The 23445-nt window shown below is 36.0% G+C and overlaps 1 protein-coding gene and 1 long non-coding RNA gene across 11 annotated transcripts in view; one reads left to right on the forward strand and one right to left on the reverse strand.

The window, feature by feature from the left end:
• The window catches only part of LOC135083387 (ras-related protein Rab-32), a 25944-nt gene continuing 2499 nt past the window's right edge, over window positions 1-23445 (reverse strand). The window contains exons 1-6 of one of the 10 annotated variants that reach the window (XM_063978473.1): window positions 19034-19259; window positions 18900-18947; window positions 7743-7956; window positions 6500-6681; window positions 5810-5953; window positions 1-1955 (exon numbers count right to left, since the gene is read on the reverse strand). In XM_063978473.1, the coding sequence (XP_063834543.1) occupies window positions 1830-1955; window positions 5810-5953; window positions 6500-6681; window positions 7743-7956; window positions 18900-18947 (714 nt within the window). In that variant the 5' untranslated portion in view covers window positions 19034-19259 and the 3' untranslated portion in view covers window positions 1-1829. The other 9 variants (XM_063978297.1, XM_063978395.1, XM_063978753.1 and 6 more) reach the window with 9 other exon arrangements.
• Window positions 3989-23445, forward strand: part of LOC135084453 (uncharacterized) — a 24860-nt gene continuing 5403 nt past the window's right edge. The window contains exon 1 of the long non-coding RNA XR_010259849.1: window positions 3989-4234. This is a non-coding gene — a long non-coding RNA (uncharacterized LOC135084453). The remainder of the gene's footprint in view (window positions 4235-23445) is intronic.

Raw genomic sequence — 23445 nt, forward strand, 5'->3', positions numbered from 1 at the left:
TTATTATGTCACTAAATATTTTATTGTATATCAACAATAGCCCGTCATAAGTAGATAATACTAAATTAACGTATAGTACTCTAGAAGGTACGATCATGACTGGTTCATCATGGCACTCCGCTCCAATACACAAACATGTTTAAATAATTAGAAAAATACAAAACTAATGTACGTGAATAGACGTAAAAGAAGTGTCTTTATGAACAAAAGTACATTCTATGAGTAATTTTATACACATCGATTTTAGACATAAAAATTTGCTTCATAAAGTAGTATTTTATTATCATAACTTTGGCACGTATTCAGAAATACTCAAAACACGATTAAAACTGAAAAAATGTTGTTATTTGTCTCTGATTTAGGATTTAGCTCGTAGTTTCTGAATACTAGCCATTAAGTAGGTAGTTATAAAATATAAATAAACAATTGAATATTCCATAACACAATATTAAATATTAGCAACATTTCCTTTACAATTGGTTCAACATAATTAAATAAGTTTGTTCATAATAGTAATAGTATTTAATATTTTGTTCAGATTTTAGAATGTTTTAGTACAAAAGTTTAATATTATAATAGTTCCTATAGTATTTGGTACAGTCACCACTATATTTGTCATCTATACGAAATTAAGGGCTAAGCAACGTCCGACATGCTAGAATTTGAAAATAAATACAGGGTGCATGGATTTTTGAGACGTACATTTATAGGTTACACTAGTACCTACATAGTACACTCTGTACCACAGCTTGTTTGTATGAAAATATGTATAAAAATTGCTCTTTATGTGTTAGCTACTAAACTTTTTAAAACATACAATGTATTTAAAATCTATCATACCGTTCACTCAAAAAGTACTAACTAAACCATCAAATTATTTTATTTAATTTTCTCACATGTCTTTAGGGTAACTGTACAAAATTTTCCCCATAAGTTAGCCATGAAGAGTTAATAAATTCGATTACTTGAGGCACTAGATATCTCTCGCACGTCACTAAAGCTACCGATACCACTACTCTATGGTCAATAGTTAATTAACAATATAAACACCATGGTATGTGCATAAGTAGATGAAAAAGGTACAAAATAGCAACCAATTTAGTAAAGAAATAGATCAACCTGATTTTTGGACTAGTTTAATCTGTGTGAAAAAAATAACGCGAGGAAAAAAATTTAAAAGAATAATTAAGTTAGAAATATTACGTAATCTTAGCATAGAGTAGTCTAATTTCAGAAACTTGATTACTTTGCCAGCTTAAATTTTAAAACTACGTGGTGCACAAGTATATAAATATTTTAACATAAAATAGAGAGTTTTAAACATTATTTTCGACTCAATTGGTCCATAAGTCTACGATTTGTGTACTCTTAATCGTCAACCATATTCATGTCAAATGCATCTTTTGTTCTTGATTTTTTTAGTCACGGTAAAAAGAGTTGTATTGTCAACAAGCTAAGTTTAAAAAGCAGGAGAAACTAAAAAAAATTAAGGACTTTACTTTAAACCCAAAAATATTCAGTTTAGACAGTCATTCATCTATCAAGATGAAAAAATCTAAAAAAAAACTTTAGCTCGACAAAAATATATTTAAAACCTCCTTTCAACTCTCTTTCCCATGCTAGGCATTCCTAGTGAGTACCTAATAATAGAATGTAGACAATTAAATTGCAGAATAAAAAGTACCTATGAGAAAAAAACAAGTAAAAAAAAACTAAAAATATCAATCGTCAAACTCTTTTTTAAACCGTGACCAAAAAGAATATTCCTTTTTACCTTTACACTTTCAAATTCAAATATGGAATGCAAAGCGTGCGAACATTCGGGAAGGTCAGCACGCGCACGACTTATTCGCGCTCGCGCGCGAATTTTCCCCGTTCGCGATCTTGTGCTCGAGCCCGAAACGGTCCGCGTCTTTGCTGTCGCTACTCTGCAGGAGCTTGTCGTTTAGGAGGATCTGGAACAAAAAGTATTAGACTTTTAACCTGTGTTTCAACGACTAAAATTGTAAACTAAACTTATTGATCTGTCGTTTTTTGTGGTTACATATTTTTATATAAAAAATTCGCACATGACATGATTTTAGATGGTTTTACTAAAAATTTTCTATTTACTTTGCACATCGTTTTCAAAAAATAACAAAACAAATATTTTCAAGATTTTTTGCGCTGACTTTAACAGTTACCAAACCGTTGTTTCCCATATTTATGTAAATTAAATGTGACCCTAAATAATATTAAGTAATAATCTACAAATATACATAAATGTATTAATTTATGGGCAGTTAAAAGCCATAAGCCATAGTGTACGTCCTCAAAGTCTATATTTAGTGTAAGAACAAACAAAAACCGGTATTTTGAATAAATCCCGATAATCGGATTCATTGAATTAAAAACCACTTTTGTGTTGAAACAGAAGTAAAATATAAACTTTCTAAGACGAGCGGTCGCCGCCTTATCTCTGTTAATTCTATTACCATAACGTAGGGTCTTCAACTCAGTGGATCATCATTATCTTTTTTGTGTGTAGTGAATCCAACTGGTCAATAACAAAACAGTGCAATGGTGTCTAGATAACCGATAACCGTTGAACTAAAATAACTTTTACCTCTCAAGTTCAAAACGATAGTTTATGAAAAGCAAACCACAGCATCAACATCAGAATTAATATGGTTTTAAAAAATCCCATATTTTTAGCTACGAAACGAAAAGTAATCAGAATCTAACTTTTTACTTCGGTTGTTATTATTATAATTGTTAACTAGACCATCTTACGATATTATGCAAAACGCCAAATGAAAGTATATTCCGATTTGCCTTGCACATCCTGTATACAATACAATGAACTATACTAAGGTTATAATCCCAAAGTCAGACTTGTAATAAATTGAACATTGTTATCAAAACATAATAATTAATGCATTTCTTTTTAAAATATTATTGTTTTGTCCCTAAGATCTTAATGAGGCTAATAATAAACTTTTTCTTTACTTAATTTCTTCAATAAAAATCATTTTAAATTGACGTTCGCGAGCATAGAATTTTTCATGGTTCACTGAAGTGATTTTCATGAAAATTAAGCAAGATTGTTTTTTCTTTGACTACTCGTAGACCATGTAAACAAATCCGCGAGCAACCGTCAGTATAAGATGCCATGTATGACCTGAAATTATTGAACGGATTGTGCTGAAACTTACAACGTACAGTAACACCCGTATTCACAAACGATGGTGGCTTAAGTGAAGCAGCAAAACGCACAGCGTTGAATAGGGCTCTATGATTGGTTAGTGTGTGACCCTGCGCGTCCACGCGCACTGTGAGACCTCATAGTAATATTTGTGAATACGGGCGTTACTTATTGAGGTACTGCGAAAGGATTTTCCAAAATTCATCCATAAGGGGATGAAACGAGGATCAAAAGTTTAAGTCAAGCGAAGCCATGGGAAAAAGTTAGTGTAGATTGTACTTATTAAAGCTGACAACCCTAATAGGCATTAAGATTAAGATAAAGCAAGAATCGGAGTCAGAGTCGATACTTCTCGGAATAAAACTAGTTCTATATAAAAAATGTTAACATTTGGAAACTATTTGCTATTGCGCAATCATTTGATGTGTACAGTCAACGGCAAACTACACTTAACTGCAAAGAAAAAGGGTCGGTTAGAAAACCTTATATATCTTCAAAAGTTTCTTACCCAATGTGAAACAAAACATACTGGAAAATTAAGCATATTTATGTATATTAAATCTATTAATAATAAAAAACGTAAAGCATTCAGTCTTCTTTATTTCATACACCTTAAAACTTAAATGTTTAAGTTAGCTGTAAGTATTGTGAATCTGTCTTTTCAATTTTAAATTATCAGTGAAAACTCATAGGCTTGTGTAGAACTTATTATTTTTATGCTACTTGTATCATAATATAAGCTGTATGTTTTCCTAATAAAGAAAATAAAAAATAAAAAAATAAATAAATAAAGCTAGGTCAGTACGGCTAGCACGAAAAACTTTCGAGTTCGAATCGTTTGCGTATTCGGATCGTCATCAAAAGATTTAGTACGAAAACTACAACAGCGCCCTTGTGAACGTGTCGTAAAGTAAACTTACTATGAGAAATGGTTGCACGAAACTTATTTTGAGAATCAAAATTGTCACGTTATCGCTTAATTCGAAGGTTGAGTATCGAATTTTGTCGAATACGCAAACGATTCGAAGACGAAAGTTGTTCATGCTAGAGGTACAGCTGCTTTTGAGTTTATTGAAGATTTTCTCTTTTTAGTAGGTTCATTTCTAACGGCGTGGGAAGGTACCTTTTAACTCTACATTCATTTAGACTTAGAGCACATTTCATGTGCCTACTCTACCTATGTGTACAAGATATTGTGTCTTTTTAATAACGTGGTAATAATATTTTGTTGACGGTAGTACACACCAGCGTTGCCAGTTTTTTTTTTCGCCAAGTCGGGACTTTGATACTTTTTGAGTGAAAATAGCGGGATTCTTCCGTCAGAAGCGGGACATAGGTAGTAAAAAAACATATACAATCAAAGGTTTTCAAATATTTCTCTTTTTATTTGACTTAAAATTACGTTTACGTGACAATAGCAAAAGTAGCCATAGAAAATGAATTTTAACAAAAAAAAATTTAAATCAGCTTTATTCTATCGTTAAATTCGTCTTTAGAATAAAAAAAAACAAAAAAAGCAAATCGAAATAAAAAAAATGATATTCTTTAGAATAATATGGCGTTTCAAACAATAGTCTGGTGAAGTGAGTGTCTCTCCGAAAAGCGGGACCAAGCCTGTCCCGCGCGGGACATTTAAATTTGATTTAAAAATCGGGACGTCCCGCCAAAATCGGGACGTCTGGCAACGCTGGTACACACTCAAGTTATTCAGAATTTCCTAGAAAATTACCGAAGATCAAAATAAAGATAAGACAGAGATGCTATAAACCGATCAATTAACATTAATGAAGTGTTTGAATGAGACACATTTTGATATTGTTGAAAGAGTTTGTCATTAATTTTAAAATAATAGCCTTTTTTGTGAATGGTCGAATAGAACTAAGATATTCAAGTATTTTTAATAGCACAATGCTTTAAAAAAATTGTATTCTTATGCAAATCCTACTGCATTACAAGTACCTACATATGCGTTAAGAATCAATTCACCATAGAGTGGCTAAATAAAAAAAAATAGTTAAGTATAATAAAAATTTAAATAGGTATAAAACACGCGGGAAAGAACAGTATTGCATAACAATAGAAGAAATGCGCTTGTAGTTATGATATAATAACATTCCTATATGTTGTAATTGGATTAGTGTTACTATATGAACGCACGACCTATTCATTTACCTAAGTAAAGAGTTAGGTTTTAAGACTAGTTAGGACTTGTATTCTTTCACTTTTGTTTTACAGTATAACACATTGTTTTTATTGAGATATTCTTGAAATTGTAGAGCATAATTATTGTATGATTGTGTTACCTAACGACTAGAATATCATCAATTAATACATTAACAAATTTAAAATACTAACTAGCTCTTGGTTGAAATGGCAAGTTAGAGGTAAGATAGCCAGTTCCTTCGTGGTGGAGGATACCGGGTGAAGCTCGCTTTCACCTTCGGCCGGATCACCACTTACCATCAGGTGAGATACAGGCCAAGAGCTTCCTCGTTGTGGATAAAAAAGAAGTAAAAAAACCACCCTAAGTCATTTGTGCAAAGAAACCTTGATCATATTTTACGTTGGCCACAATTTTAACACAATGACTTTTGAATATGAATATTCAAAACAAACTTTTCTTACCTTATTAACTAATGAGCGGGCAGCCTCTTCGATATTAATGTTCTCCTTGGCCGAGGTCTCGAACCAGCCGGCGAAACCTTTCTCCCGGCAGTACTCATCCATCTTGGCTGGCGAGTTCACCAGGCCTTCCTTCTGCTGGTCACACTGTGAACAACAGGATACATCAGTCGAAGAGCCTTGAAAAATTTAAGAACCTTTCAACTGTTGAGCATGAAAGTTTGGTAGCTATTCTCAAATGAAGAAAATGTGTTGAAAGATGTATTTAAAGCGCTGCGATCTCCAAGAATCATTTAACCAAATACAATTTACTGGAAAATTCAGAGTGAACGATAAGAATAGAGGTTGCCAGAAGCTGATGGATGCGTGGATGGAACAGTCCCAGAGTGTGTCTTATCGGAGAAAACTTCTGGAGCTCATAATGATGATTTCTCATCCTATTCTATGAGTCAAAAGATATCTTAGGTTATTTATCGACCAAGATTATATTTAATAACAGAACACTCTCTATCAGCCATTGTCCACGCGTGTGAAAAATCCTCAGGAAGCCTTGTTGTAGTTACTTCCCCCTTTTGAAATTAAAACTATCATTATGGTTACTTTACTAAGAGGGCCAGGTACTTGGGTCAGCACTAGTTAGCAGTATCAACATGGCTACCAATGCTCGTGTGTTCACATTTTATCAAACCTCACCTTATTTGCGAGCAGTATGCACGGTATAGGCGACCCGTCAGGCAGCTGGACCTTGGTGTCGAGGTCGTTCTTCCATTTGACCACCGCGTCGAAGGTGGCTACCCTGGACACGTCGAACACTATGAACGCGCCCACAGCTTCCTTGTAGTACACCCTGGTCATATTGCCGAAACGCTCCTGGCCTGGGGACAAAATGGAAGGTTAACACCAGAAGTTACTTACCATCGTTTCGCTCTTGTGGTGTTGTGGATGATAGAGATTCTATCAGCTCTACATGTTGAGTAATTTGCAAATAAATCTTTTAAATTTCGGACTGCACTGAAAATTGATTAGGCTTTAAATAAAAAAGGGTCTAAAGATATAATAATATGTACCTATGCTTTTAAATCCAAAATTCAAGAGAACCTTCTGCCACTGGTACCACTGTGCCACTGATACCCTTCAATCCAAATTATGGTTACAACTTTGGTATTTCTCATACATAATAATTTAACTTACAAGATATTGGGGAAACTATACTGGGACGAGGAAGATCAGCATGAAAAATGTCATCATATAAATCACAGTCAACATGAAGAATATCCTGGCGAAACATAATCCCATATCATCCATTTTTCAGCCTTTGTTTGTTGTGTTGTTTACAAACATCAGCGCGATTTGTCAAAATGACTTATTTTCTTTTACTGTTTCAGTCCCGTGGTTAAAAAAGCTTCATAAAAAAGTTTTCTTCGCGAAACTGGCTGTGCAGTAATTTATAGGTCGCGCAGCAAGAGTTGAGGCAATGAGGGTTTTCGCAAATGAAAGTTCCGCTAGATGGCGGGACGTGGATGTGGGGTCTGACTGCTGCGTGATTGGTGGTTTTTGACATATCTGTCAATTTCATGTCAAAAATAACCAATCATGCAGCATTTGGACCTCGCGTCTACGTATTGCCATCTGGCGGATTTTTCACACGCGAAAACCCTCATTAACACTAGCAAAGATTTGTATACGCTTGTCGCGCTGACAATTTGTTTGTTTTATATTCAAATACTTAATACATCAGTTTACTGTCGTCCACAGTTCCAGCTGCCCATTTCAGTTTTTTCTCTCGCTCTCATCAAATGGTGATTTTTTTGCGATAGAACGAGACGACATCACTGGAAATGGGTAACTGGAACTGTGGCCGATAGTACCTACCTGTGTTCGCCCGCCTCAACTTTCGTGGCGCGGCCTATACCCAAAGAGAATCAGTCAAACTTACCAGCAATATCCCATAGCTGCAATCGTATAATCGTATTCGCGTCCCAGTTCAGCACTTTAAGTGCGAAGTCCACTCCGATGGTAGCACGGTAGTGCTGGCTGAAGAACTGGTGTACATATCGCTTGATGATAGACGTCTTCCCGGTCCCTAGCTCCCCGATGACCAGGATCTTGTATAGGTGCTCCCTCCTCTCCGCACTGGGCGAGGCGTTGGACTGTGGAAAAGTATTAGGTTAGAGAAGGATCTATTATAAAATTATGAATTTTAAACAATGGATATTGAATGTTAGGTCTTCACTGTAAGCTTCAAAAGCAATTAAGGAAATTGAGATTTTTTTGTTAATCTTATGACAAAAATATAAAGACAAATACTGCAGTCAGTAGCTGCTATGACATAATTTGTTATGCCAGTTTAGAATTAAGATAGAATTGTCCAGTTTTGCTACATTTGTAGACACAGAATGGAAGATAGATCTACTAAAAAAACACAGGGCAGTCACTGACCGACTAATGACCATCCTGATTTCAATTAATTCAAATTCTCATACTCTTATCTGCTAATTCTCCAAGTTCAAATCTAGAATCTACATTAAATTAAATTTTAGTACATAAGTAAAGCTTACGACTCAAGGTTTTTGAAACATGTGAAAAAGGATAAGTTAAAACTTAAGTTAAGTTAATTATGTGCGAACTGCAAAAGCGTGCAAACAAAAATAAGACCCCTTTGAAATGCCAAGTTGCATTGACGTGTCGTTCCGCTACGGCCGGCCTTACTACCGATGTAGCTACGAAACGTAATACGCTACGTCCAGTACATTGCTAAGGGCATTGCGTTTCCGCATCAGTGGACTACGTATGATGAATTGAGAGGTCATGTGGGTAGATCAACAATAAGAGTGAGTACTCTACCTTAATACCTGACAATATAAATAATATGATGTGACTAATTCCATTCAAACTCAGGACAGATTATTTAATGATTGAATGTAGAGTGTAGAGATACGATTTAAAAAACATAACCCTCCTTCTGGCGCAGTCGGGTAAAAAGTGTTACTCGTACTTCCTTCTAAAATTACCACTAATTACTAGTAATTACTATTAGGTATTCGCAAATTCACTATAATTTGTGTTATATTTTTATACTTAGAACTTTATGTAACACCGCGATGTTTATTTTATTTTATTAAGCGATAGTGATCGTTATCGTGAAGTTACATAGAGATAAATGTTATACAAAAAGTATTTGATACACCTACTATCTCTTTTTTAACGATAGGCCCCTTTCAAAGCCCGAGTCAGGTCCGTGCATAATGTTGAAATAAAAACTCTACCTACGAGTATCAGTAGCAGTTACAAATGATATAGATTTAAAGTAAAATTTGTATTTATGAAATAAATAAATACCACCTACAAAATCTAAACCTACAAAGATTGCATTAAAAGACACTGCTGCTTTTAAAACCAAACTAAAACTTTGTTATTTTTTAAAAGAAGTGACGCACTGAAAAAACTTACACTCATGAATCATAAGTGTATTGGCTATACATCCTAGTAGATTGTTATAGATCCAACGGGTTGATTAGCTAGATTAATGTCAATTAATCGCTGTACAACTCATCGACCACGTTTTATTGATAAGTACTCAATGTAGATCAATACATATGAACGAATATAGTCATACAGTCATATAGTTTATGCCTTAGCGAATAAATATGTCTCTACATACTTAATAGTTAATACAAACTAACTTAGTGGACAATAGACAGATATTTTAGTTTTCTTTCATATTATTGCAAACTTATGTTACATAGTCCTAATTAATTTTGTATTATAAAAGAAATGTTAAATCAATTCACACGCTTTCAAAAAATATAAAACTTTATAGAATTGACTACTAACTTATCAGTAAACTTGTTGGTAGAGTCAAAAACAGATTCGGTCAGAATTTTCAGTTTTATTTTGAACTGTAGTTCTAAAATAGTAAATACGATTCCACAATACCGTTACGTGTTACTTTATAAAGGCTTCCCGTAACTCGATTAAGCTCCGATTACGATTAGTCAAAGTGATGACAAAACAAAATACTATCACCAAATAAACAAAAAATAAAACAAAACACTCACGCCTGTATGTTTAGGCTTCGGAGACATCTTATATCACTGAACGTGTCGTCAAGAAACACAAAAGTAAGTCCAATGAAGCAAAGCACGTGAACAAAATCGAATATTCTCGATTGATATATCCCACATCGCACTAGAACACTCAACGCTGACCGCACATCTTCTGTTACATTTAAATCGAACACTGGCCGGTTCTCGGTTCTATTTTCAAATGTAGCAAACTGATAGTTGTCTTTTTCTTTTTAATCTTTTTAACTTTCAAATATGGCTGCTTTAATTTTTTTGTTTTTGAGATGGCCAAGGAAATGACTCAGACAGGCAAGAAAACTAGCCGGACTATCGTCTTGGTCTGGTGACCGGCTATTTATGAACGGACATGGAGTGGGCAAACAGTCTTATCGGGCACCCGATAAGGGGTATAAGTGTTTGTCACCGCATTTGGTACCAATAACCAGTGTGTGTTCAATCAATTACGACTTTTTTGCTGCTCTAACCTATTTTACAGGTAATTTGCTATCTGAGCTATGAGTAAAGTGCCTTAACAAAAATAATATGAGCAAAACAGCAGTGAATAACTGAATGTTAATGACAGACTATATTTAAAAAAATAAGTCAGCAGTCTTTGTTTTTTGCACTCTACCATATTCCATGCAAATTGTGTTATAGATGACCCACGCTGAACTGTCCCGCCAAACTCAATGACAGGGGGGCGGTACCATCGTTCAACTTTATGGTTTCCAACATGGCAAAAATCGGAACCAGCGATTCGGTATTGACGGTGGCGCCCCGCTGTCAATGTCATCGATAGGACAGTTCAGTATTTTGGAACTATATCTTGATTTTTTTTTAATGTCAAAATAAAACAACAGAGAAATAGTTTTCGCTAGCTATATTATGCTAAAGAATGGAAAATAATGGTTATCTAATGCAAATATTAGTTTTTTATTTACCAGAAGAAACATAACACCCAATTTGTGTTCAAAGCGTGACGAGTGAAACTTGACCAAAGGTGCTTGTTTCAAAATACCTACTGCAATCTTAGCTCAAAAGATTGCCTCAAGGTTATCAGGTAACATTGGTAAAAAATATGACAAATTATTTATTCAGTAAGATATTATTTACAAAAGGAGGGTAACTCATGAAAAAAATATCACTGCGTGTTTATGTCGTCCGTCATGCACCGATATCCATAATGTAACTCTATCTACCTATCACGTTTTGTTTATTTTTTTATTTTAAAGATCTCTAACATCTTCATCAGCCCGTGACTAATTTTCACGAATACTCTTAAAACTTTTGTCACAATAATATTTTGTTCCCATAACTTGAAATGTGGCTGGCTGGTTACTTCAAATTGTATTTTGAGAAAAGAAAAAAGGAGAATTTTAAATTTTTGAATTCAAAAGTTGTGTTCCATGGAACGGTAAATCATTGCGCTGGAATGCGTAGACGCGGCAACGCATTGCACAACCGTTGGAAGGAACCGCGGGCCTGCGGTAAGGCCGGCGGGTAGTGTTACCACCACGCACCGCCGGCGACCTCTTCTGGGCTAGGTGAACCGCCATAGAGATACTAGTACTAGACTAGATTTTGAGTGAAAAGTGTATTTCAAAATATTTTGAAGATGTAGAGCCAAATTTTTAGGTAGAGAACCTTTATGGTTAAGCAAAGTCACTGCCACCCACTTTCGCGCTTATAAAAAAAGTTTTAAAAGACTCATTGAAACCAAAGTTTTATCTCTAGTACCTTACGAAGAAACCTATTGGGAAAATCTTCCGTGAAATTGAAGCTAAAATCTTACTCATTGTAGAACTACAACTGATTATCATCGAGCCCGCTCAAATTGATACCAAAATAATTAAATAAGATCAAACATGCAAGAGCTTATTGTTGATGAAAAGAAACAGCGTTAGTCCATGCTAGGAACAGAATGCAGCTAGGAATAATGCATCTTTCCAACTTGAAATACCATTCATGGTAAAAAAAAATATTTTGATTATATCATTATGTCGAAGCGGTACAAAAGCAGATACTAATACTAAACGCGTTTGGTTGCGATTTAAAGTATTCGTCGTATTAAAGCAAAAACTACGAAATACAGCTTTCAAACTTGAAAATCCAAAAGTCAGACAAAAGAGATTCACGTGCCTCAAAAAATATGACCTGAATCGCTTCACTAACTCTACATTCTTCCTTTCTCTCCTCTGTGGCGCCCATGGCTCGTTGGAGTGACAAGACCGCAGATGATTAGCGACAGGGAACGTGATATACCACTGTGACTTTCTATAGATCACGGTAACAGATACTCGTCCAGATAAGGTCACGATATTCGATATTGGCTAAATTCGATATGGCTCCGGACGTTGACAATCTCACGGTGTCTATTGTAGTTTGAAACGTACGCAATAGAGAAATTGAAATAATGTCAATGTTGATCTACTTTATTTGAGGCTATTTGCCCTGAATTGGGCAGAATGGGAAGCTTAGTGGCGAATGGTCCTTAATTATTAAGAAGCGAAGAAAAGAAGTAAATTAAAATTAAGAAAACTTAACTGAAAATAGACGAATAATTTTATCATCATTGAGTGATTTATTATTATGGAACTTTTAAAAATATAAGTGGAAACACAGTTCAATCGGAAATTAATTCAGTATGGCTCATTAGATCCAAATAATTTAAACAAATCAGCAATATCAATCGCATCAGGTTTATTTTTAGTCCGATTTTTTCACTGATCTGAATATTTAATAAATTAAAATATTCAATAAATTACTAATGTGTAAAACAAAAACAGAATCTAAGTATAATTTTCTTGTTTTAAAATCTGCATATTTAAGTAAACGTAAATTACTCTCCCATTCAATAGGTATAATAAAATAAGTATTAAATAGTATTACGCAATATTTAAATCATAAAAACTCACTTTTTTAACTTGCAGTAGTACCATAACTAGATCGATTAAAAACAAGTTAACTCTTTAGTTAATAGTAAAATAATTACGACTCTATGTGCACTCCGCGCGACCACAAGCAAATGCAATGTCGTCTTATCAAATACCTATTATATTCTTCCTTCTTCGTTACCGGTTTTGTAACTTATAAAAAATTTCAACAAATATATTCAAAAAATCCTAGTAGATCAGGTATTTGACCTTGTCTTTAAATGATTACATTTGTTACAAAAAAAATGATTTAATTTATAATTCCGTATCTAATGGGGTTTTGTGCTAAACTAAAAGTTCGGTTTGCCTAGTTTACATAATTAAAATGACTTAATAAATTATAATAACTCCCATATTAATTTGGAAATGCCAATGTGATTTTTGTCTAAAAAATGAATTGTGCCATTAGAAACTATGGACTTTCTATGATACAGATTAGTGTTACTTAGTTAGATGAAATAGATAAGTAATATAAGAGAAATTTTAGTAGTAGATTACCTTAATGTATGTAAATAGGCACATTTTAGATAATTACTGGAAATTTGAAGGTATTCGAAAGTTACTACGCGTACCTTCATAAAATAAAAGTGGCGTTATGTGACGGGGCAATTTGCATATAGTTAAATGTGCTGTAGTCCATACGGCACATCAAGTTGTACAATATCGTATCTAAAGCCGTTGTATTAGATGCTATATTAGAACAAAATATAAGTGCGATATGCTTCAAGGTACGAGTTACAAAATCTACTTGGTTTGTATCTTTTCACTCTATGAAGTGGTGAAAATACGCGGGGAAAATAGGTCAATGGTGCCAAATAAAGGACAAATGAAGCCACTTGCTGAAAGCATGAAATAAGCAAAAAAGCAGGTTATTCAACAGGCTTTAGATATTTTAAGTTCAGTAAGATCTTACAAAGATAAGAGATTTTGTTAAAGGGCATTCACATTTCACTCCACAGTTGCACACAAATGAGTGGCACGCGCTAGATAAAAATTATCTTGTGTAGGTGTTTTCTAACTAATTTAGACATATCAATCTTCAAATAAAACCTAAGAAAGCGCCAGCAAATAATGGGCGTAAAAAAATCTTATCTATTATGTGTTCTGAATTTGTAAAACTAAATAGAGAACACAAAACTATAGTCTTTTGTGTCGCAGTACTAGGCCACATCGTCAACTATCTCAAGGTAAAATGTCGTACGCTGTATTATTATTTCATTACGTAGCTCTGACTTATACCTAAAAGTGAAGCTAAATTGTACACAAAATTCAATTCAAATGAATGCTATTTCCAAAACATATTGTAAATAATTTGAATTTAGTTTCACTGTAAAATATTTTCCATTTACAGTTATTCGGTGGTAGAGTTCACGAATAATATTGAATTAGTCACTGTAAATTACGTAAATGCTCATGCAAAGAAGAAAATAAATTCTTAGCGTGAGAAACAATTACTTAGTTGTTTCATTCACTGATTCCACGATAATTGATATGTACGAGAAGGTAAAGAATAACTGAGAGGTGTCGCACATAATTCACGCTCGAGAAACTACAGCCCGACACTGTGTACAACTGCCCACTAGGTGCACTTGAACAAACTAACCCTGCATGCGTATCAAAATGCTAAGCGCACACGTACAAGGCGTACTCACGAAGGACATCGCGTTCGGCGGCCGCTGAAAACTACCGTGAAATGAAACGTACTGGGACCAACACGGTCGTCTCGGCGCTGAAGCCGCAGCACTCGCACACCGTCAGGTAGCACTCGTCACCCGTCTCCTCGAAGGTCATGGCGCGCGCGCATCGCACGGCTCGCCCGCGCCCACTGAACACTCACCGGCGCCGGCTCCGGCCCAGCCTTGCTCTCCGGCTCGATCAGGTCTCCGTAAGCGGGCATCGCGTCCGTGTACCCCTCCTCTTCGGTGTCGTCGTCGCGCGAGTGCGCCGGCGAGGGCGGCGACTGCACTGCGAGCCGCACGCGGGCCAGCGCCACCGCCTCCTCCAGCGACCCCACCTCCCCTCTTCCTACCCCCTCTTCACCATCGTCGTGGTCCTCCGAGAAGCACGCCGACGCCTGAGCGACGAACGCGATCCGCCGCTTCAGCGCGCTCTCGGGGCTCGGCTCCTCCACCGGCTTTTCCATTTCCGGCTCGCTGCTGCGCTTCTTCCACGCGGCCTTCGTGAAGGGGCGCGTCGCGACCGGGTGCTCGACTGCGATCGGGCTGACTGGCGCGACCGGGGCCACCGCGGCGTCCTGAGTCTCCGGCGGTGCATCTGTCTCGGGAGGCGGCGTCGGCGGGCCCTCGATCGTCGACTCTGCGGTTTCAGGCTGCGGCGGGGGGCTCGATCCCTCCCCGACTTCCGTCCGCCGCTTGCCGATACTCCCCATTCTGCGTATAAAACTGCCGCCGGTGTCCTTTTTCTTCTTGTCGATGCTCGGCGAGCTGTCGGTGCTGCGGGACGCGTCGGAGGCCGCGTCGCGTTGCTTCTTGTTCCGTTTACGCATCGTGCGTTCGTCGCGCGCGATCTCGCCGTCTGAGGCGAAGGATTTAGTGGAGCCGGAGCGCTTGATCGAGCCGATGTGGAAGGGCGACCCGGAGCGGAACGGCGAGCGGAGCGAGTTTAGCGTGCGGCGGAGGCGCGATGGGGCGCGCGGGGGCGCCGGGGACGCGGGCGGCAGGGGGGGCTCGTCGTCGGGCATGGTGCTCGCGCCCGAGCGCCGCGCATACTGCCGCCGCTCCGAGTCCGGGCCAGCGCCAGCAGCGGCGGCCTCGCTCCTGATCACTGGAGGATAGAGTTTCGGCCAGTACCTTTAGGCCGACTTATAGCACGGACCACTAATTAGGGATTTTCGCATTAACGGATAAGTGACGTATGACCACGACGCGTACTACGAAGACTTCTAAATGACCGAGTAGGTATCACGCATTTGTTTCCATCCAGATTCCTCACAAAAATCGTAATACGTAATGCCATTATCGCACTGATAAAAAGTAGTAGCTATTTGGATCACTTACCCAAAACATGTCGGCGAATCAAAACATCACTTGGACAAAACAACATAGATCGTCGAGTACATCTTCAGCTTGCTAAGTGTTTTTTCCTACTGTAGTAACATCGCCACTTTTAGTTCCGATACATTTTCGTAGCTGGACATCATTGTAACGCGAGCACCATTGAGTGGGGACACGATTGTTATCGATGTTTTGTTTTGTGAGTGACCAAACCGCAGTAGTGTGTGCTCTCCACCGCAAACTAAAAGTACTAAAACAGCTGGCTTTAGACGGGAACCTATATTTTTCATGATTTTACTTTATTCTTCAGTAGATCTTATACATGAGTGATACTATTTTACCCTAAACTTCTTACTCAATTATATTCAGCCAGTTAGAGAATACTTATTTCCCAGTAATCAAACAAATCAAACAGAAACACTTCTACATTCCGTAGTTAACTCTAACAACTTCCGTAACGTATCAAGTTAAACTTGATTTGGAAGAAAGATTTTCTCTATCTGAACTTTATTTGCAGACGCATAGAGGCCAAAATACCACACAAGTATAGAAGAGCTTAAAAGCTCGGTGAGTTTTTTTGTCCCTTTCGTTGTAAAACAAACCCGATACACTAATTTAAAACTTATGTAACTTTATGGCATTTGAATTGATTTAAATAATGACCAAAATAAATCATCAAGCCGTGTGGTGACGGCAGAGTAGAATACATTTGTCACCAACCCCTACTCTTCCCGCGGGTGTCGTAAGAGGCGACTTAGGGACTACACATCAAACAGAGAATGGGCAGCAGCGCTCTCTGAAAAACATCAATCTTTTAAACTGCGATCTCCAACCCGCCTGCCTAGCGTGGAGATTATGGCAAAACCCTCCACTATAGTGGAGGAGGCTCATAGTCCAGCAGTGGACTGTAAAGGGCTGATGATGATGATGATGATGATGCATACGAAATAGTTCTTAGGTAATTTCATTTGCCATCTACAAAAAATATGAAAAAGCTTTTGCACTGAAAATTTAATTTTCATGAAATATCGATAACAAAACGGGAATTTCACAGAAAATCACTCAATAGGGTGGATTAACTTGTTTTTTATCGACTGAAGCCATCTCTACCAAATATTAATAGATCTAATACCCCGTGAAATACCGGTATCAAATAGTGCTTCTGTATCGGTTTTCGGTGTGCAGTGACCCTATGATTCGTGGGTACGGCACTAGACAGTTGTATGGAATCGTAAACGGAAGGGAAACCGTACAACCACGCGGACGTCTGATATCGTACGTAAGTAATTACTTGAGAAACGATACGGGAATGTGTATGAACTTTAACATACTTACCTTGCTGCATTAACATTATTAATTTACTAGCTTTTAAATGAAGCCCGCGGCTTCATGCGCGTGTTACGTAGGTCACTCGATAGGTTTTGAGATAGAGAAAAAGTATTTAACATATTATTACTATTTATTATATGAATTTATACAACTCTTCAAAATACTTGCTATCTTGCTCTATACCTACATATGTACAAAGTTTCATACGTCTAAATCAACTTTTTTGCCAGTATTGACCAGTCAGTACAAAATCGCAATTTTGTAGGCAGCCGAAATTATTGCTGTTATAAATTATATCCTATTTCTTATTAATTAGTAAAAACGTTAAAATTTTAAGTTTCATTAAAATTCGTTCAGTAGGTACCTAGTTTTTGCGTGAAAAATTAACAAGACGCGTTTAACTAAGTGTTTGGCTGTTAAAGAAGATTTTCGTGCAGAGTAAAACTTTAAAAAAATAATATAATAAGTAACATGTTTATGGATATCAACGTCACTTGCTGACGTGTTTGCTTTTAGTAAACAAACTGATGCAACACTATTACATTGTTGGTAGAGGTGATATTGAGAAAATACCTACTTACTGGAAACAGACTCTACATTTCTGGTGATTCCGTCAGGTTACTAATGTCATTAATGCAGTTTTGCTGACAAGGTATGCAGTGCCTATCCACAATATAAGTCTTGATTGCACCCACATAAAACGATACAAGCGGTCTTATCGCTAGGAAGGGATATCTTCCATACAACAGATATTATTGATGAAAATTAGGGTTTTAAAGTAGAAGAACGTACACCTGCTATAAAGTTATGATATTCGATGATTCTTTACTTCAAATTAGTCAACTACGAAAACCGATTAACCGCCCATGTCAGAAGTGTTTAAGCTTTGATCTATTCGTCCCTTACGAATACAATAAAAATGTATATCATTTACAGAGAAACCTCTCTTTGTTAGTCATCCTAAACTCTATTTTTCGTCAACCCAAATACGTAACAGCTACTGCTACTATCAACGATCTTATTCCCAGAATCTTTTAACGGCTATTGAGAAGCAATTGCCTCATAGCTTCTACAGTCATCCACAAGACTTGTTCAGCCTTACACCCATGATCACAAGGGTCAAAGTCAAAGACAGCTCTAGCTCTGATCTTGACTGTAATAGGAGCTCGAAGTATCAATGGGAAGTCATCCACAACCAGGAAGCATTCATAAACATAGATACGTTCTTAACTCGTCTTGACGTCCATCTATAACTAATTTTGCTCCAATGCCCTATGCATAGACTGAGATGGCTCTATCTACGTAGAGGGTACCTACTGCACTGAGGTAAAAGGAGCTAGTGTAGTAAGTAAGTAGGTAGTAATAATAAAAAACGTCACGCAAACTGTTTTGGCGCCTAAATATTGGAACAAAGTGATACATTTTGGTTTAGAAATAGATTGTCAAAAAAAACGTTAATGTTTTTAATAAAAAAAAGTTTTGAGCGACCACAATCCAAGCGAGAGAAGCCACAGGAAGAAATAGAGTTTTATAAACAAGCGCCATTTTGAAAATATGAAGAATGTAGAGGTTTTAGGAGCAATTTTTATAGAATAGAATGATAAACATAATAACATAATAAATCAATATACCTAACATAATAAGGACAAAACCTGATTAACAACCTATTCAAAATAAGTTATGTAGAGTGGCGAAAATGATTAATAAAACTTAGTACTAATGTCTTAATGGCCAATAATTTCAATTTACTTACATTCAGATGTCCTTTATATTGAGCCACAATGGCTTCTTCCGCCATCATCTTAAATAATATAATTTATGTTTAAAACTTTGTTATTGGTACATTTTAAAAACTCAAGTCAATAAGTTTACAATTCATGTAGGTACTTGATAAAAACCGCACACGTGTTTTCATCATCAGCCGATATTGTTTACGCAAATCACATCACAGATTAAAGAAATACTTTTTGACACTTCGAAAAAGATTTTCCCGCCAATTTCTATTTTTTTTTGTCGCTGCACGGTTAACACAACGTTCATCGCTGTTAGTCCTCGTCCTTTAAAAATATTTTAAAAGTTTTATTTACACAGTTCTATTCCATACCGGATACGGCGTGATACTATTGAAGGTGTCTGATATATTATTATTAACATTATCGGAGTTTATCAGTGTTCTGATAACCGTGCAGATTCCTGAAAGCAAGTCTGCCGTTCGGCAGGTACTTTTTAATGTCGACTATAAAACCGAAGGGGTGATACGTGTGCAATAAAACGACTGTAAAAAAACCTTTGGCGGATTAAAAAAGGTCCCATAGGTCATACATATTTCATTTACGAGAAAAAACAAAGGCTTCTGAACAAAAATACATAATATGTGTGTGTACCCAATAAAACATTTATAAAGTAATCGTCATACAGTTTCCGTGATCTACTTATTTATATCATTCAACTTGCACTTGACCCTTTGAAGTCGATAAAAATGTAGGTCCCGTTAATTTGTAATTTATGCAGCTTTATAAGTTTCTCACTGTTGGGGGATATCTCTAATGTAAATTGTAGAAACTGTTTATTGTTTGCAAATGGCACATGTAGGTACTCGTAGGGACCTATTATGTAAACTTGCTATAGATTTTTAAACCTGAAATAACTACAGAATATGAAGACGGTCTTCATAAAGATTTTGTGGAATAATCAAATCTGTTTTGAGTTGACACCCCCCTAATACAAAACAATCCTTCACACCTGAAACTCTCCTGAAAGACATGTTTTCATTAACGTAATATTTTTAAAAACACTTAAAAAATTTTTGGAACGTTTTCACTTGGCAGGCTTGAATTTCAGGGCATTTAAAATGCAGCGTAACTGTACCGCATCTCCAAATCCAGTTTATGTTATACCTCGTTTATACCTCTAGTTACCTTCATATGCTCGTTTAAAGTTTTCCGAGCCAACTATCAGCTGATAATCTGCTGCTCATCACATTCGAGTGCCAATCGATCATCGAATGACGTCGAACTTGAAAGCAATCGGAAAAATTGCAATCGATAAGAATAGAAAGCGGGAGGTGTGTCGAGCCAGAGATAAGGGAAATGGGAATGGGTGCCAGAGTGGATTGGTTATCTAGTCACCAGTCACCACCCACGTTTGTAAACAACTTGCTGCTAATTTATTAATTACTGCTCAATGATTATTATGGTCTTTGTTACTGGGCTGCATTAATAATAAATCAGCGGGCAATACTACCGGACTTGTGAAAAACTCGTGGGCAATTATCGTTCTTTGACTCAAGTTATCATGTCGTTTACTACGAACAATAAATAACAGTATGTACTGTAGCTTTTAAAACGACGTAGAAAAATAGTTAGAGCTACCTAATGCTTAAAGCTTTTCAAAACATTATTGTACTATAGTGTAATATGTTTTTTTTTTTCAGTACGAGTTTAGCAAAACAGTGGATTTTTTATTTATAAAATTTAAGCAAAAAGAAACAATAGGTTTTCCTGGATCTTGGGAAATAATTAGTACTTAACACACTAACTAATCCTTTCCTTATTACAACAAAACCAAAAAAATCATTTGAGATTTTTATTTTTTTCAAAAATATTTAGAAATTAATTAAAAATGATAAATCAAAAGTAAAATAAACTTTGGCACGCACCTTCGAAAGCCACCTTCCGTTTCTTGTCGTGGACATGTTACCACTGTACTTAGATTTACTTTTCACTTCAGCTAGTTTCTCCTGTTGCAACAACTCTTCCTGGACCGATTGCTTTGTAAGCTGCTTTATCATGTTACGATTTCAATTTTTAAACGAAAAATTCACATTTATAAAAAATAAAAATAAAACAGTAAAACGCAACTTTTAAATGGACAGGCCGCTTGCAAAAAAAAAGTTAACGTCACAGCAAAGCGCGCGAAAAAGTTTGTTCGTATAAAATTGTATTTATTTTGTAATACACAACTTTACGTATCTGTGCTACTCGGAGAAGTAAACGTGTTTATACATCTTATTTGCCCTCTTGCCAAGATAATAGGGGCTAAGAATAAATTATATGCGTATACGACGTAAATTTCAGAATGTGATTCTAGGGGTCATTCACATAACAGGCACGTTTAAAGTTACCGCCACGAGCAAGTAAAACCTACTCGATTAATAATGTACAGGATTTTTCAAAAATGATGTAATACGAGCAGAACAAGTTAGGAAGATTAATTATGGTAACCTAATTATTATTTACAAATTCATTTTTTTGTAAACTTAAAACCAAATTAAAAGCATAATAATACTTAGGCCTACCTACTAAACTCGCTTGTTCCAGAAGTAGTAGATACTGGTTTGTAATAAATATTCATGATTTTGTAAATAACATTAATCTACGAGTAATCGTAGTTTGTTGTCATTGACAAATCTTTCTTATTGTACTTAATAGTTTTTCAATAATATAAAATGCTACATTTTGAATACTCATGATAGCCAGTAATAAGTATGTACTTACCACTTATTTATTTTGTCTGGCTTTTTTGGTGAATGAGACAGATAACGATTGGTTACGCAACGTTATTATTACCTACAAACATTTTAGGTACGTTGTTAAAAATCTAGAAATGTCCCAGTTATGCATTTGTGTTATCGGTTATGAGACGACGGTGTATTTAATATAACGGACGAAAGTTACAAGTCAATTTGTATTGATTAGCAAGGCTGATCAGCCTCCCTAGAAAAACTAGATAACATTTGGATCAATTTTTCAGTTCAAAATCGTTTCACATTCCATCAAACATTCCATCTCATGCAAGGTAATTTTGTCTACGAAAGAAGGGAGAAGGGAATTACAATCCACGGACAGGGCCCCGATTACGCTAAAAATTTTCATCTTCAACGTGCCCGGACGTCACACGGTGGTCCCGATTTAATAAAACATGGACATTGATGCTAGAAGCACGAAAATTTTTTTGATGGTTACTGCTATGATAACTAATAAGGCAAAAAAATATTACAATCCTACGACGTCTATTTCGTAGTAAAAAAAAATATGTAGATATTTTTTGTATGGAAGAAATTACGTTTATGTAAATTTTTCGAAATTCTTAAACGATGTCAAGATGCCGATCACACATGTTATAAAACAAGTGATTCTGAGTATTTCATGCGAAGATACTTGTCACTTATCTCTGCGTACTTTTGAGTTATCGAGGGTTGAAAAATCGATTTTTTTATATTAAATATTTCCACGAAAAATTGCCAAAATTACAATATGGTGTATAAGGGACACCTTTGATGACACATAACAACGACTCGCACTCGCACGCGCTCGTATGCATCAGCTTTTAATAAAATAAAATAAAAAAATAAGGGAAATACTTAATACAACGTTGTATGTATAGGTCCGCTGGCCGTCAAAAAGTAGCTTATACGAGAGGTTGCCCAATTTACAATATGTCCATCATTGATAAATCACACAAATATCATCTCTCTCTGAAGGATAACAAGTTTTTTTTGTTTCCAGAAGCTTTTGATAGGATGGAAGCTCATAAATACTCTCTGAAGTGAGAATGAATCTCAAATTGCGATATTGCCATTTTAACAAATTACATGATGTAACTAGCGCTAACGTTTATCTTCAGGTAGACACAGTTTTAAGTTAAAAGATTGTCTACTATTTCACACTGTTTTTCGTTTTGGAACAGTTCTTTGATTATAGGTAGTCGCTAATTTCGTTTTGTTAGACTCTTTCAGTTTAGCACATTAAGCGTAAACTCAGAATGATCTAAAAGTGTTAGAGAGCGCCGCTTCTTCTGCAGAAGAAGAATTTTGCATAAATCTTCAAAAGGTTTTTTATTTATACCAGAAGTCGATGGTTGCACATCTACTTCCGCAGTCTTTTCGGCCAGACCATTTCAGAATAAAATGACGAACGTATTGGTATTGAATTGTCTTCCGAAGATTTGAGTAATTATCAAATCATTAAGTCGTAATTTTACAAGAAATATATCAAAGAAGATATGGACTGCTTCCAGTAGAGCCCAAAAGACATTTTTGCACCAGAATTCGCATTGGCTAGACTCTGAAATTGTCTGGCCGAATTATAAAAATATAGATTTAAACAATGTTTTTTATCGAGTTAACACAACGCAAATGTCTATGCGTTGTGTTAACTCGGTAAAAAACATTGTTTAAATCTATATTTTTATAATTCGGCCGTTAATACTGAGGAAGACGCTCCAGTTGATGTGCAACCATCGACTTTTAGTATAAATAAAAAACCTTTTGAAGATTTATGCAAAATTCTTCTTCTGCA

The sequence above is a fragment of the Ostrinia nubilalis genome, chromosome 1, assembly GCF_963855985.1.
Source record: "Ostrinia nubilalis chromosome 1, ilOstNubi1.1, whole genome shotgun sequence".
NCBI classification, from domain to species: domain Eukaryota; kingdom Metazoa; phylum Arthropoda; class Insecta; order Lepidoptera; family Crambidae; genus Ostrinia; species Ostrinia nubilalis.